This window comes from Rana temporaria, chromosome 1 (genome assembly GCF_905171775.1).
Source record: "Rana temporaria chromosome 1, aRanTem1.1, whole genome shotgun sequence".
NCBI lineage: Eukaryota > Metazoa > Chordata > Amphibia > Anura > Ranidae > Rana > Rana temporaria.
In genome coordinates, this window is record NC_053489.1 from 255,635,334 (window position 1) to 255,651,691 (window position 16,358).

At 39.8% G+C, this 16,358-nt stretch overlaps 1 protein-coding gene and 1 long non-coding RNA gene across 4 annotated transcripts in view; one reads left to right on the forward strand and one right to left on the reverse strand.

The window, feature by feature from the left end:
* Positions 1-16,358, reverse strand: part of LOC120941170 — a 95,381-nt gene that overhangs the window by 27,688 nt on the left and 51,335 nt on the right. For all 3 annotated transcript variants that reach the window (XR_005749528.1, XR_005749529.1, XR_005749524.1), the window contains exon 6: positions 9,550-9,615. This is a non-coding gene — a long non-coding RNA (uncharacterized LOC120941170). The remainder of the gene's footprint in view (positions 1-9,549; positions 9,616-16,358) is intronic.
* LOC120941163 (myosin-7) overlaps positions 1-16,358 on the forward strand; it is a 59,379-nt gene that overhangs the window by 23,368 nt on the left and 19,653 nt on the right. Inside the window, exons 12-24 of the mRNA XM_040354450.1 lie at positions 698-816; positions 909-1,058; positions 2,362-2,532; positions 2,883-3,192; positions 4,376-4,446; positions 5,903-5,990; positions 9,874-9,991; positions 10,098-10,221; positions 11,192-11,328; positions 11,564-11,819; positions 14,538-14,780; positions 14,959-15,135; positions 15,213-15,358. Coding sequence (XP_040210384.1) covers positions 698-816; positions 909-1,058; positions 2,362-2,532; positions 2,883-3,192; positions 4,376-4,446; positions 5,903-5,990; positions 9,874-9,991; positions 10,098-10,221; positions 11,192-11,328; positions 11,564-11,819; positions 14,538-14,780; positions 14,959-15,135; positions 15,213-15,358 — 2,110 coding nt within the window. The remainder of the gene's footprint in view (positions 1-697; positions 817-908; positions 1,059-2,361; positions 2,533-2,882; positions 3,193-4,375; positions 4,447-5,902; positions 5,991-9,873; positions 9,992-10,097; positions 10,222-11,191; positions 11,329-11,563; positions 11,820-14,537; positions 14,781-14,958; positions 15,136-15,212; positions 15,359-16,358) is intronic.

The following is a 16,358-nucleotide window of genomic DNA, read 5'->3' on the forward strand; positions in this document are numbered from 1 at the left end:
TCTCCTTGCTACCGTAGCAGGAAGAATTCCTCTGTGTGTTGTAGAGGGTCCCTCCAGTACCCGAGCCCCAGGCCTGAGGTCACACCCCCCTAGACTAGTGGGCACCCTCAACGGCCAACGACAGCCTCCTCAGCACTCCATCTCCAACCTGACTGCCCCTACTGGCATGACCTATGAGTATTTATGAGGTTCTGTCCCCTGCCAGCCCACTTTGCTGGGGATTGGCTGGGGCCCTCATCAAGACTCCAAGCAGCTCCTCCTAGACTCCATCCTACTGCATCTGGAAGCTTCTCCAAGGTTCTAGAAAGCAGGGGGAGTCACCAGAGATGCTGCTTGCTGAGTCATTCAGCCTCCCTGAGTCACTCAGCTCTGACCCAGATTCAACCCAGGCCTGGCTCTCAGTCAAGCCACATTTTCCTACACTAAAAACTAACTTTGTACATCCTATCTAGCACAATAGAGAGTGATACATAAGTTATTGTGAAAATGCAATTGCACTTTCTGATAGCTTATTTAGAGCAATGCTGCCATATTTAAAGCACTGCTGCCATATTTAGAACAATATACAATTAGAGGGTTTAGAATTCTCTTGCATTCAGTTACTTTGCTGAATATAAGGCTCACATCCACAAGGAACCAAGATGGTGGGAGTGTTTGTACTCCTGAAACAATATCAATGACCTTTACTGTTTTCCAGAGGCTGACAAAGCTGCCTACCTCATGGGCCTAAATTCTGCTGACCTCCTGAAAGGATTGTGTCACCCCAGAGTCAAGGTCGGGAATGAGTATGTCACCAAGGGACAAAATGTCCAACAGGTCAGTGATCCTTTTTTTCATGTTAGAAATTAAAAATGAATACAGTGAAGTACAAACCATCTAAGTTATACAATTATTAACATTTCCTTTAGGTGTACTATGCCTTAGGAGCCCTGGCCAAGTCAGTGTACGAGAAAATGTTCTTTTGGATGGTAGTAAAAATTAACACCACCCTGGAGACCAAGCAGCCCAGACAATACTTCATCGGAGTGCTGGACATTGCAGGATTTGAGATCTTTGATGTAAGTTACTGAGGAACAGATGCAGATATTCTGCTAAACAGGGATGATTCAGAAACAAATAAATAAGAGATAGCAGATAGAAAATAGTGAAGAGGAAGTTTGAGATTAAAAGTTACATACAGAGTAGTGAAAATCATGTTAATGTTTGGAAATGCTGTGGGCTAGGTGGAGGTGGGGGCTGCTATGAAGGATGCCTATTAATACAATAGAACTGCTTATGTGAAAATTAGTTAAATCACAGCTCCATGGAATTTAAAAATGAGCCCTTGCATTGGGACTGCACCTGTACTGCAAGGGTTAGTTGCTCGTTTAGTCTAGGAGACCCCTGCACTATTCCTACAGTAGATGGCGCTCCCCCTTGCTCCATTGGTGAACTGTCTCTCACGATCATCATGTCAATAGCAGGGCCATAGAACCTGCATTAGTCTTGATATTGTCAGGACCTTAGACCACCGGAGCACAGGGGAGAAGATGCTTTGGGTACTGGTCTAGCAGCACAGAGTGGGTGTACAATTGTTATTGTTAGTGTGGTCTGTAGTGTTCAGTTACTAAAAACATATGGGCAGTTCACTTGGCTAGGGCAGTTGCCCTTTGCAATTGAATTTTACCCATAGTATAATGAATGTGATGAAATTTCACTTTGCAAAGAATATCCAACTACATGCAATGAAAATAAAGAACAGCATTTTTGCTTGCATATGATTGGATGATGGAAGTCAACAGAGCTTCACCTCATTCATTAAGCTCTGGGGAAAGTTACCTTTAAAAACAAACAGCCGACTTAAAGAATCAACCCCTGTGTCGCAAGTAAGATGAATGCCCCCCTCCCCAAATTATGTGTGGTCACCAAAACTGGAAGTAAGATAGGGGGGGGGGGAGAATCTAACAGGCTACTGACATCAAATTTAAAACCTTTTTCTACTTTTCATGTCTCTGTTTGGGAGGTTTGTCCTTGCCATCCCAGAGGCAGTGGTCATGGAATAGAAACAGAGGAAAAATATCTTCAATGAGAGCACAGACTGCAAAAAATACTGACAGATTTTTTTAATTATTTACTTTCTGCCAAAATTAAAAAACAAATGGCTAGAGTTGGTCTTTAGATGGTTTCCCAGGCTAACTTAGAACTTGACTCCTACTTCTAACCCTCCCATGTAATGTTTTTAATACTTTGGTAGATGTTGGCCTTATCAGTGCACATTTTGCTACACAGGTTTCAACTCACATAGATCAAAAGGAATTGATCTTTAAAGTATATTTGCATTTTTTTCTTCTTTTCTCTTATTTTACATATGTCTTTCTCCAGTACAACAGCTTTGAACAGCTGTGCATTAACTTCACTAATGAGAAGTTGCAGCAGTTCTTCAACCACCACATGTTCGTGTTGGAGCAGGAGGAATACAAAAAAGAGGGAATTGAATGGGAGTTCATTGACTTTGGCATGGATTTGCAGGCGTGTATTGATCTCATAGAGAAGGTAAGAGTGATTATTCAATCCAAAGTACCCCAAACTAGATATATTCTCTTCATAAATGTCTCAGAACTTTGCAAAACTTTGTCTTTAGTAAATGTCCCTGAATGTGCCAAGCATTTACTATTCATGAATTAGTTTGGAGATGAAAGGCTTGGAGAAGACAGGCTCAAATTAATGTGGCTTCAACATCTGCTGATGCTGCAGCCCTGTTCTTTGTACAAAAATAATTGTTTAAAAATGGAATCCCTTCAAAGCATGGCATAAACAATGTTTACCAATTTATTAATAAGTATACTTTTTTAACTCCATTTCTGTGTATGATAAAAGTATCTTGTGTGATTATTTTTCCACAGCCTATGGGAATCATGTCAATCCTTGAAGAGGAGTGTATGTTTCCAAAGGCAAGTGATATAACTTTTAAAGCCAAGCTGTATGACAATCATCTGGGCAAATCGAACAACTTCCAAAAGCCACGCAATTTAAAGGGCAAGCCAGAGGCACATTTTGCCCTGGTGCACTATGCTGGTACTGTGGACTACAACATAATTGGCTGGCTGGAAAAGAACAAGGACCCCCTCAATGAAACTGTGGTGGGATTGTACCAGAAGTCAGCTCTCAAGCTTTTGGCACTCCTGTTTGCCAACTATGCCGGTACAGATTCAGGTACACAGGAAGTGCTCTATGATTTCTAAGCTTTTGATTCACATATTTTTTTTTTTTTTTGATTGATCATTTCAGTTACAAATCGTTAGGCTGGGCACGCAAGCAGACATCTAATTAATGGCCAGTGTATTACCTAACCCTTGTATGGTCTCCCTCTCCAAATGTTTAGTGCAGGTCTAGTGAACTTGATTTACTGCCATATAAGCAGATATGGGTACCAGTTCTGGCTGGCTGGATCTTCTGTATTTTCAGACAGATATTTGCTGGGAAGCAGCCAAACTCGACAGCATGAGTTTCCAACTATTTATCCCTTTTGTTACCCAAAGTCTATAGGCCTATGTGTATCGTATGTACACAATAACAGTCAATAGTATTTATTCTAGCCACATCCATCAATATGTGTTCATCAGTGTCCATGTACACTTTATTCAATTAGCGTTTAACATCCCTATAAATAAGCTGCCCGTAAAGGGAGCTTTATGCTGTCAGGTAGAGGCGAACCTGGGCTTCCTCCAAACAAATTTCTATTCAAACTTTCACTTTGCACTCTTTTTAAGTCCAGTCAGCTGCAGGCCAGGTCACTCCCCACCCTGGAGAACACCTAAACAAAGAGACAGGATCATGGTCATGTCAGTACCCTTATATGGACACATGTCCATATTTATTTAATGTTAATGGCTAAACATAGGCACGTGTTTATATACTGTAAGTGTTTTGACATCACCAGAATCCTGCCTTTTTGTTTTATGTGTGCTACAGGGCAGGGAATGTAGCCGATAGGACTTAAAGCGGTAGTAAACCGCAGTTGATGGGAAAAAAAAATCCCTTCAAGGCAATGTTATAATGTGCTAGTATGCATTGTATGCACTCTGAAGATCTCCTAAACTGTGCAAGTTTAGGAGATATTCATAGTATCTACAGGTAAGATTTACTATAGGCTTGACTGTGGGTACAAATGGTAGAACAGAGTTTACTACTATGTTAAAGTGGAAGTTTGGACCGAGATGAGCTTGGAAGATGCCCAAGCTCATCTCCATTGTCAGGGTTTGTATGCTACCTTAACATCCATGTACACTAAATCTGCCTTTTGCTGACTGTTAAATCTGCACACAGTAGTGAAAATATTTTTTTTGTTTATAGCTACTGTTTTCTAATGGGCTTCTTTTATGTTTTCCCCATGTAGATCAAGCTACCAAGGGTAAGGGCAGTAAGAAGAAAGGCTCCTCATTCCAGACGGTGTCAGCTCTGCACAGGGTAAGGGCAGTTAGGATTTCCCAGGCTTTTCATATAGCTTGTACTTATCATACATGGTCCTCTGCATTCATATTGTCAGAACTGGTCATTTTCAGTTACTATCTACAACTAAATATTCATCAGCTCAGGATGGTCATAAAATTGCTTTGGGGTTTATTTACCAAAGGCAAATAGACTGTGCATGGCACAGTGATGAATCAGCAGGGGGACATTGCAGGATCATGAGGTAAGTAACTTGTCTGCATCTTGCAGTGTGGTTACCGCTTTTGGTATTGAACATTCACCCAGAGCCACACTCAGGATTTTCGCCAGGGAGGTTAAACAAGTGGGGTCACCTTACTGTTAAAATGGTGTCAGGCCCTTACAACAGGCTGTAGATATTCACAGATTATTTCTAGCATGTCCCAGGATCCTTTAAATGGAGGATGCCCCAATAAGTATAGTAAATTTGGAGCTGGTATGGTCATGCTCTAATCAAACAAAACCAAAGAAAATTCCCAGTTCAACTTACCGACCAGCCTGCAACCAACCATATTATTTACTTAATGGTATGCGTTAAAAACAGGGTTTTCGTTTGCACACATTTGCAAATACATGTGTAAGCTGCAGAGCCACTTCACAGCACCCCAGTATTATCTGCAGTCCTAACTCTATCAATTTGAAGAGGCTCTATAGTAGAAGCACATGCATAATATTGAATCGGTAGAGGGTAGGTGAGCTTGGACAGAGACCACCCCTCCCTAAAGGTACAGGGGTGTACTGGATACCCAGCATATAGCACAAGGGTAGCAAAGGTGTCCAGTGCATCCACTCACCAGTATTCCAACAGTACAAAAATATTGCCTCTGCCCCCACCTTTAACTGGCCTTTGCAGCAAGGGGCACATAGAAGGGCGATGCATGTCAAACAAAACCAAATACATTTTTCAGCTCGACTTAAAGACCAGCCTGCATCAAAACAAATTATCCTGTTTAACAGTATGTGTTAAAAACAGGGTAAACTAAAACCCTGTTTTTAACACATACTGTTAGACATGATAATTCAGTTAGTTGCAGGCTGGTCGGTAAGTTGAGCTAAAACATTTCTTTGGTTTTGTTTGTTATGCATCCCCTGTTCCATGTGCTCCCTCCTTGATGCAAAGACCAGTTATATGTGGTGGAAGTGGCCATTTGTTTGTATGGTCATGTTCTAGCCTGTGTCCTCCCTACCCTGGTACTTGCTTATTGGCCAGCAAGGTATGAGTTACGATTGGTGACTAATGGGCAGACAGGAAGTAATAGCAGGAAGCGAGTTAGGGTCTGAGGCTCCCAGGAAACTGAAATAAAACTGTAGATGCCTGCGCTAAGGATCTGGAGCTACTTTAGGAGGTAAGGTGAGTCCAAAAGTTTACTCCAGCCTTGTTTACTTGCTCTTCTATTCCATCTTTCTATACATCTGACACCTCTCTCAACTCCAGGAAAATCTAAACAAGCTAATGACCAATCTTCGATCTACGCATCCTCATTTTGTTCGTTGCATCATCCCCAATGAAACCAAGGCTCCAGGTAATATTGAGAAAATATAAAAACATCATAAGAGAATCTTAAGTCTTCCTACTAGATATTTTCTGTGCAAATATTACATACAAGAGAAAAAACAGCATTGTGTGTATATTAGTATATGTGTATAGGTGCTTCAAATGCATAATACATTAGATGGGGATTTTTATTGCAACTAAACCCCACCATTATGACAAGTTTTATACTGTAACAAAGGCCCTAAATATATATACTTTTAATTATTCATCATCTATTTCATTCTAACAACATATACAGACATTTGAAAAATGTATTGGCTATTACTAGGAAAGTTCATATTTTTTCATAATGCCACGGTTTACAGTCTACATCTGTGTACAGTTAATTATGGAACATTCACTAAAACAAATCATTGCATTGTTTCTTCAGTTCCGATGTGGCAACAAGCAACATTTTGCTTTTTTATAACAGGGCTCAGTGGAAACTTAACTCTGTTTAAGCATAATGGTTGTAATAAGTATTTTATTTAATTAATGAACTGTTTTTTTTTTTTTGCTAAGACTGAAGCAAGCCAAAAGAGCACCTCCAAATAAAATGGCAGGCTACCCATGGCAGGCGTTTACTACTCCCTATGACTTTTTAGCAATGCTATTGGTGTCAATGGCCTGACTGACTCCTTTATAAAGGGATTCACTAAAACTTAAAAAGAAACTGCAGGTGTACTGGGTTCTTCATAAGAACACACAGTATGCACAACTCAAAGGGTGAGCTCAGGATGTAATGGGCCACCTGGCATAGAGATTAAATCTGTCAGTCAGGGTCCCAGAAAGCAATATACAACTTGCAGTGGATAAAATCATGCCCAGTATTCTCAAAATGAATCCAAACAGTTGAGTCGAGTGGAGAGAACCATGAAATGTTAATCTCATCCGAAGATAATGACTATTTAAAGTCTAATTTATCTCTTCCGAACTCAGGATCTTGAAGCACACATTTCTGTGATACCCAAACCAGGCAAAGACCCCACCGTATGCGGGAGCTATCATCCTATTTCTCTCACTAATGTTGATATCCACATCTATTCCAAACTTATAGCTAATCTTCTCACACCTTTAATTCCAGATCCGATCCACTTCAACCAAGTTAAATATGCCCAAGAGGGAGGCCCAGGATAACACCCTTAAAACACGCCTGCTGATGGAATACGCTTAAAAATCCCATACCAGCCTGCATGATCTCTGTTGATGCTGGAACGGCTTTTGACCGTGTTCATTGGGATTTTTTTAAACTCTCACTCTAACAAGTGCGACTTGGACCCAACCCCCTACATCAAATGATATCATTTTTATAGTAGCCCATCAGCAAAAATTTGATCGAATGGCTTTCTTTCGGACCCAATTCAGAAACACAATGGCTCTCTCCATCATTATAAATACTCACTATAGAACATCTCGCTATAGCTATATGCCAAATCCTGAACATACAGGGCATCTCCATTGGACAATCCCAATACAAATTGTCACATTATGCCAATGATCTTTTACTGTAAGTCGCAAATTCCCACACTTCCCTTCCCTTCTTTAAGGAATTTGATGAATTTAGAATAGTAAGCAATTTTAAAGTAAACTAAAATAAAAAATAAAATGTTTGAAAACCTCTTTTCCCCCCATCAATTTTGGCCTGTGTGAAATCAAATTTTGCATTTTAATGGCAGCAAAAGGCCATTAAATACCTGGGTATACAAATCCCACAATCTCTACCCATACTGGCTGATCTGAATTATAAACCACTACTGCGAATGGTCCAAACTTGCCTTAACTCATATGACAAACCACATATCTCCTGGTTTGGTCATATAAATGTCATTAAAATGGATATCTTCCCTAAATTACTATATACTTTTCAGGCCATCCCTGTGGAACCTTCACCAGGGTTTTTCCCTTCCAGAAATAAGGCCATACATGCTTTTATCTGGCAATGTAAGAAACCCAGGATTTGACAAACCGTCTTATCTTTAACCAAAAACAAGGGCGGAGTTGCCCTACCTCATATCACCTTATACTTTTATGCTGTCTATTTGATCAGGATATTAGATTGGTACCACAGCCGATCCTATGAATTTTGGACCTCCATAGAAAACGACCTTATTCCTGTAGATCTCATTTTATTATCTTGGACGAACCCTACTGACGAACCTTCTAAGGTCCCCCTACCTACCTTTACCATGGCCACTTTACAGGTATGGGACACTAACCTGTGCAAAAGTCTTCTCTCTTCTAGACAGAGCCCTATGACCCCACTATTCGGATGTGCACCCTTCCCTCCAAAGCTTAACCACTTGTGATTCCTGTCCTGGAAAAGATGTGACAACCCTCCTCCAAGTCTTACCCTAGAAGGAGGAAAACTGATTCCTCTTTCCTATATACTCGCCTGGCTTGAGCATACTCAACTTACACATTATCTTGGAATCTTGCATCCCATGGACTCCCTGACTAGATTGTACACAGACCTTGAGTCATTGTTTTTCCAGTCCACTAGATCAGAACACCTGCTCTCTCTAATCTACCTAATTCTGCTGAAAGAAACCTACCCAAATCCTCCTCCCTTTATATCAAAATAGGAATAGGAACTGGGTGTGACGGCTGATGAAATGGATTAGGACAAGATACTAGCTCTCGTATAAGACTTCTATATCATCACATGCCCAGGAACGAAGTTATAGGATATTGTCCAGATGGTACTGCTGCCTGGTTAACCTGCACACAATCGTTCCATCTATTCCTGATACCTGTTGGAGGTGTTTACATGCCCCCAGTTCCATGGCTTACATCTGGGGTACCATACAGTTGTAGTATACAAGATACTACAACTGTACAGAACTAGTGGGCGCCACATTTCCAAATGTGCCACAAATCACAGTGATATCTATGTTACCAGGGTCCTATAAACAAATAGCAAAAAAAAAGTCTATTTAGGCACTTTCTTACAGCCATACACTCAGTGATTGCCATACATTCCTCTCTTGCTGAATGAGCTTGTGAAGTGGGTAACATTGATCATATGGAACACATATGTGTACTGTGTGGTCCTATTTCCACTACTCTTCGGATTTTGAACCTTTCATCTCGAAAAAGGTTTGACGTGATGACTGCCCAGGGGATTGCTCATGCTTTAACCCTCTTCCCCACCACCAGCCCTTCTTTTTTTCTTCTTCTTCTTCTTCACTCGCTCTATTTCCATCCCTCTTTCTTTCTTTCTTACCAAAAGTATCCGTACTGGTACTTGCCGATAAACAAAAAAGGGTATTGCTGCATCCCAGTTATTACCTTTATTGGTTTGTTCTTGCTTGAATAGTGATTTGTTCACTGAAACTTTCAGCACCATTCATGGTTTTATATTCTACCCATTGCTATGGAATATCTACCATAGATATATTTGCTATTGTTATTACCAAGTTTTGGATTAGACAATGCGTTCATCTCTTTTGTATGTTCTAGTATGTATACTTTATATATACTTTACCAGTGAGTATGTGACCTTGTATTTTTTATTGTTAGAGACTTGAAAGATATGAGTTCTGACATACCTCTATTCTGATACTGTATGACTTGGATGCTGTCTCATTATTACGATTTTGTATTCTTTTGTAATCCTTGAAAAGAAAAATGTAATAAAAAGACATTAAACATAAAGTAAAATTTTTGTCATTGCATATATGCAATGTAGCTTCTACCATTGATCAATTAAATTTTATACGTTTGTCTTTTTTTGATGAAGTTTTGCAAAGCTTTGCCTCAGCTGTTAATGATCACTTATTAAAAATTGTCTTTCTAATATAAATTAATCTCTGTTCTAAGTTATGAATATATATACAAGCCTAATAAGTTATACATGATACTATTCTCCACAGGGGTAATTGATAACCGTTTAGTAATGCATCAGCTACGTTGTAATGGTGTGCTGGAAGGCATCAGAATTTGTAGAAAGGGTTTCCCCAATCGTATCCTGTATGGAGACTTCAGGCAGCGGTAGGCATGAGACAAAGATGTATGCCATGTGTTGGATGCAGCAATAAAATAGTAATATAGAGTGATTTCATTTTTATATATTTTTTTTTGCTCCCTTGTTTGCCAGCTACCGAATCCTAAACCCTGCATCTATCCCAGAGGGACAGTTTATAGACAGCAGGAAAGGGGCAGAGAAGCTTCTGGGCTCATTGGAGATTGATCATACTCAGTATAAATTTGGACACACCAAGGTATTGCATGTACTCTTATTAACTTATGATAAGTCAGAAAAATGCACAACAGGCAGGAAACCGTTGACAAAATGTTATAACAATAAACTTAAAATGCACCTGCAGCCAGATTATGGACATCAAAGTATTTACATACCAAGCGAGCAGTAAAAGAGTTTTAAAACAAGCCCTGATCAGACTCTCTAACTGCTTGTACTGTGAAGTTATTTTTTTTTAAAGATCACAAAAAAGACTCTAAAGCTGGGTTCACACTATTGTCAATTGAATAAGGATTTCTCCGCATCTAATTTGCATGTGAGGAGATTGTAACTGGCTCTCTATGGAGCTGGCGCATACATCTCCGCAGTAGCTCCAGTGCAAATTACACAGTATCCATTGGCATCTTTTGGTCCATTTCAGGTCCAAATTCAGCACAAAATTCGGGCTGAAATCGAACCTGAAATGGTGAATAGAGATGCACCGGACTCCTGCTGTGAGCCGCTGCATGTTCTAGTGAAAACCCAGCTTGGGCATACACATTGCGTTCTACTTTGTTCAACCAGTGGGTTGAAGAAAAAAAAATGGACAGATCCCATTGGCTGCAAGCCCTGATTGAATGTTTTCCAGCAAGACTGTTCAACAGAAGCCAGTCATTGGACCGAATTCTGTTAAACAGACAGAAGTACGCGTGTACCAAAAGTCATCCAGTTCTGCTGAACCAGCCCACTTTCGATATGTGAGTACTGAGCTCAATAGCTTATAAAACCCTGCTGTGTGTTTTACATTAGAAGGCTGGCAGGCTGTCAAAATAGCTTAGATTTCAGTGTCCCTATTGTGAAATTCAAAGATTCATTCTGTACATTGCATATTGCTACAGAGCTGGATGAGGGCTTGTTTTAAAATACTTTATCTCCTTATTCAGAATATGTACTGTACACACGTTATTGTGCATGGTCTGGGCATAGGTTCACTGTAAAGCATGCTTTTTCAGGTTTTCTTCAAGGCTGGATTGTTGGGTCAACTTGAAGAGATGAGAGATGAAAGACTTTCTAGAATTATCACCCGTATCCAGGCCCAGTCCAGAGGTGTCCTCTCCAGAATAGAATTTAAGAAGATTTTCGAGAGAAGGTATGCTATCTATTCATATAGGTTCAGTATTATGTATCATATACGTTATATATCATGTGCCCAATCCATGTTTTTTGTGCACTACTCTACCTCACAAGAGACACTAAGAAATGTATGACTAACAATTATGGCTAGCTATGGTGCTCTCTATCATAAGTTTTTACTACAAAATTAAGGAATCACAAAGTTTTAAACAAAACCTTTGTGAATTACTTTTTTTTTCTTTTTTGGCCAGAGATGCCCTCTTAGTGATTCAGTGGAACATTCGAGCATTCATGGGAGTCAAAAACTGGCCATGGATGAAACTTTACTTCAAGATCAAGCCCCTGCTTAAGAGTGCAGAGACAGAGAAAGAGATGCAGACCATGAAAGAAGAGTTCCAGAAGCTGAAAGAAGCTCTGGAGAAGTCAGAGGCACGTCGCAAAGAACTGGAAGAAAAGATGGTCTCTTTACTGCAGGAAAAGAATGATCTTCAGCTTCAAGTGCAAGCTGTGAGTATACAGTTTAGCTACCTTCCAATACCGTGACAATTTAGTCAACAAAAATATTTACGTAGACAAAATTAACACTATTTTAGTCAACAGTTCAGATGACTAAAATATGACTAAAACTAAAATGGCATTTTAGTCAAAAGACTATGGCTAAAACTAAATCGAAATTCGACGTAAAAATGAACACTGGTTATATATCAGAACGGCTAAATCTCTGTCTGTAGTGCATGTTCAAACCTTAATACCATAAATAATAATATGTTATTAGATTATTACTATGGGAGTATATAATGAGTTTGGCAATTCTAGAGAAATGCTTAAATAATGCATTACAATTTAACTAAACCCGTTCGATTTTAGTCTACTAAAATAAGACTAAAATAATTCAGATGACTATAATACAACTAAAACTAAAAGGGCATTTTAGTCAAAAGACTATGACTAAAACTAAATTGAAATTTGACCTCAAAATTTACACTGCTCTGCTGGCCTTTTCTAAATCTGCAACACAATTCCATCCCCAGCCTATAATAATAGCAAATTAAAGTTTAACCACCTCAATACCGGGCCTATTCTGGCACTTCTCTCTTTTATGTAAAAACCATAATTTTTTTGCTAGAAAATTACTCAGAACCCCCAAACATTATATATATTTTTAGCAGACACCCTTGGGAATAAAAACTTTTTCATGAATTAAAAAATAACAAAACAGTAAAGTTAGCCCAATTTGTTTGTATAATGTGAAAGATGATGTTATGCCGAGTAAATAGATACCTAACATGTCACGCTTTAAAATTGTGCCCACTCATGGAATGGCGCCAAACTTTGGTACTTAAAAATCTCCATAGGCGACACTTTCAATTTTTTTACAGGTTACCAGTTTAAAGATACAGAGGAGGTCTAGAGCTATAATTGTTGCACACGCTCTAACGAACGCGGAGATACCTCACATGTGTAGTTTGAGCGGCGTTTACATATGTGGGCGGGACTTACGTGTGTGTTCATTCTGGGCGCGAGCTACCGGGGACAGAGGTGTTTTAAATGAATTTTCTTTTTTACACTTTTAAAAAAAAAAAATTGATCACTCTTATCCCTAATTCAAGGAATGTAAACATCCCTTGTAATAGGAATAGTGTGTGAGAGGTCCTCTTTATGGAGAGATGCGGGGTCAATAAGACCCCACCAGGCTTGAAAGCATGAGATTGTGAAAAAAAAATCACAGATCTCATACCGACAGCCGCGATTGCAGCTTTTACTTCGGGTACCTGAGCGTGACGTCATAACATCGCGCCCGGGCCTCTGATGGTCATAGAGATGACTGGTGACCATCTATCCTTGTCATCCGGCGCCGGCCGATTAGTTCTCCGGGCCCCCGATGGCATGGGAGAGCCCAGAGAAGCAGCGGATGGCGGAGGGAGGGAGGCGTCCCCTCCCGCCGCCTATAAGAACTGCCGCTATGATCGTTCTTCTGGTGCGCAGAATCGCCGGCTGAAAAAAAAGGATATCTGAATGATGCCTGTAGCTGCAGGCATCATTCAGATATCCCCACCTCAATACCAGGACTTCATAAGATGGCGTACGGTATTGAGGTGGTTAAACATGCATTGCACTAATGCAATACCACATAAGAAAAAGTAAGGGGCATCTACTAAGCTGCTGAAAGAAAAAAATTAAGAAAAAGTGTTCTCTTTTTTCCTTAATATTGGTAATATATTCAGGTAATTTGTGCAATGGCATTAAAGCCAATAGAGCTTACAGTTTTTTGGGGTTTTATTATATTTTAAAATTGCACTTCTGTTTTTCAAAAAGCAATATTATTGTTTGTTTATGACACTTGGCTTTATAAAGATGTTATGTATCACAACGGCTAAATATGTGTGTGTAGTGCATGTTCAAACCTTAAAGTGATACCAAAGGTTTGCGTTTTTATATTTTTTATACTTACCTCCACTGTGCAGTTCGTTTTGCACAGAGTGGCCCGATCCACCTGTTCTGGGATCCCACGGCGGCTCTCGCGGCTCCTTCCTGCATTAGATAACCCCTTCTGGAAAGCTCTCCCCCGAGGGGGTTACCTTGCAGGCTCGCTCCTGAGTCATACACTTGGTGTCCATATGGCCAATGGCTGCGCTGCTATCAATCTATCCAATCAAAGCCGGGACTCTGTGGAGAGAAGGACGGCAGGGACGCTCCCACGGAAATTCGGGGCTCAGGTAAGTAAAACAGGGGGGGGAGGCTGGGTAGCCAGACACTGCAAGGTGTTTTTTCACCTTAATGCATAGGATGCGTTAAGGTGAAAAAACACGTAGGTTTACAACCTCTTTAAGACCAAAAAAAATAACTTGTTATTCGATTTTTTACTCCAGAAGTATATAATACGTTTGGAAATTCTAGAGAAATTATTAAATAATGCATTACAATTTGACTAATCCCATTAGATTTCAGTCAACTAAAATCTCCAGTACATTTTAGTTGATTAAAATACAGCTAAAACAATTCAGATGTCTAAAATACAACTAAAATGTTTAGTCAAAGGGCTATGACTAAAACGAAATCGAAATTTGACGTCAAATTTCACACTGTTGCCATACCAAAGCAGGTAAATCTATTTTAAATAAGTGAACATTTGTCGAAGGTTAAAAAAGCAATAATAAAGGTCATCAGAGTTGGAACCCCAGGAAGGAATACATTTATAACGTTTTTCATTTTCAAAAACCTCAGGAACAAGATAACCTAGCAGATGCTGATGAGAGGTGTGAACAACTGATCAAAAACAAAATCCAACTAGAAGCAAAGCTGAAGGAGCAGACAGAGCGGCTAGAAGATGAAGAGGAGATGAATGCCGAGTTGACAGCTAAGAAGAGGAAACTAGAAGATGAATGTTCTGAGCTGAAGAAGGATATCGATGATTTAGAGCTGACACTAGCCAAAGTGGAAAAAGAGAAGCATGCCACAGAGAACAAGGTGAACTCACTTTTAATATCTGGCCAGCTGTGACTGTTATGTCATACTGACTTTCTTTTTTTGTATATTATGTGAGCAATAAAAACTTTTATGATTTAAAAAAAAATATCTGGCCAGGTTTTTTCATCTAGTAATCTTTAGCATGCTTTTATATATATATATATTGTTATTTTCACAGGTCAAAAATCTGACTGAGGAGATGGTTGGCTTGGATGAAATTATTGTAAAATTAACAAAAGAGAAAAAAGCTCTTCAGGAGGCTCACCAGCAAACACTAGATGACCTCCAGACTGAAGAAGACAAAGTCAACGTGTTGACTAAAGCCAAAGCAAAACTCGAGCAACAGGTTGATGATGTAAGTGACGCAAGCAGAATGGTATTAAGGAACAGATTTATCTGGGAATTTTCTAAAACTTTTTGTGGCCCATACAGCTGGAAGGATCACTAGAGCAGGAGAAGAAAATAAGAATGGACCTGGAAAGGGTAAAAAGGAAACTAGAAGGAGATCTGAAATTGAGTCAGGAAAGTCTGATGGATCTTGAAAATGACAAGCTGCAACTGGAGGAAAAACTGAACAAGTAAGTGAATAAATATGGTGTAAAATAAGGTTGGGCGAATGGTTCGACCCGAGCATGAGTTCAAATTTGCAGGGCGTTGCAAGCATTCTGCGCCCTGATTGGGCAAAGCTTTGCCCAATCAGGCCGCAATAAAAGCTGGTTGTTAAGTAGTGGCGTCAGGAAGCTGGCTGCCGCATCCTTAACAACCAATGATGCCATCATAAAAATAGTAAAAAAAAAGTTTTGGAGTCCCCCCGAGTCCATAACAAACCATAGGGTCTGGTATAGATTTTAAGGGGAGCCCCACGCCATAATTAAAAAAAAATGGCACACCCCCCCAAATACATACCAGACCCTTATCCAAGCATGCAGCCTGGAAGGTCAACCATACCAGGCCACATTCCCCATCACCCAAAAGCACTTTGTCCCCATGTTGATTGGGACAAGGGTCTCTTCCCCACAACTCTGGGCTGTGATTGTGGGGGTTTATCAGAATCTGGAAGCCCCCTTTAACAGGCATTTGGCAGTCAACCATCAATGAGTGTGGAGCGTTTTTTTTTTCTTTTCACTGCATGCCTTTCAGGTCTGGTATGGAATTTGGGGGGAGCCCACGCATTTTTTGGCGTGAGGTTCCCCTTAAAATCCATACCAGACCCGAAGGAGGATCCCTCGCCATTTTTTTCTTTACTTATTTTTCAATAGCCTGGTTCCGACAATTGCAACCGCAAGCCAATTTAAATGCGATTTGACGTTTTTCTTTAGAACAATCTTTTTTGCTGCATCATGTTTTATATATGCTACAGATGCGCCACTTTACAGGCACACTAAGGGGACCCCCAGGCATTATATTTAAAGGAATTTTTCATTTTTATTGTTGTACTTTAAGCATTATTAAAATCACTTCAAAAACTATTGTTTAAAAAATAAAAATGCATTGATACATGTCCCCCAGGCCAGTACCCGGATCCCCATACACCTTTTATAGTCAATTACTTGCATATAAGCCTTCAAAATAGGAACT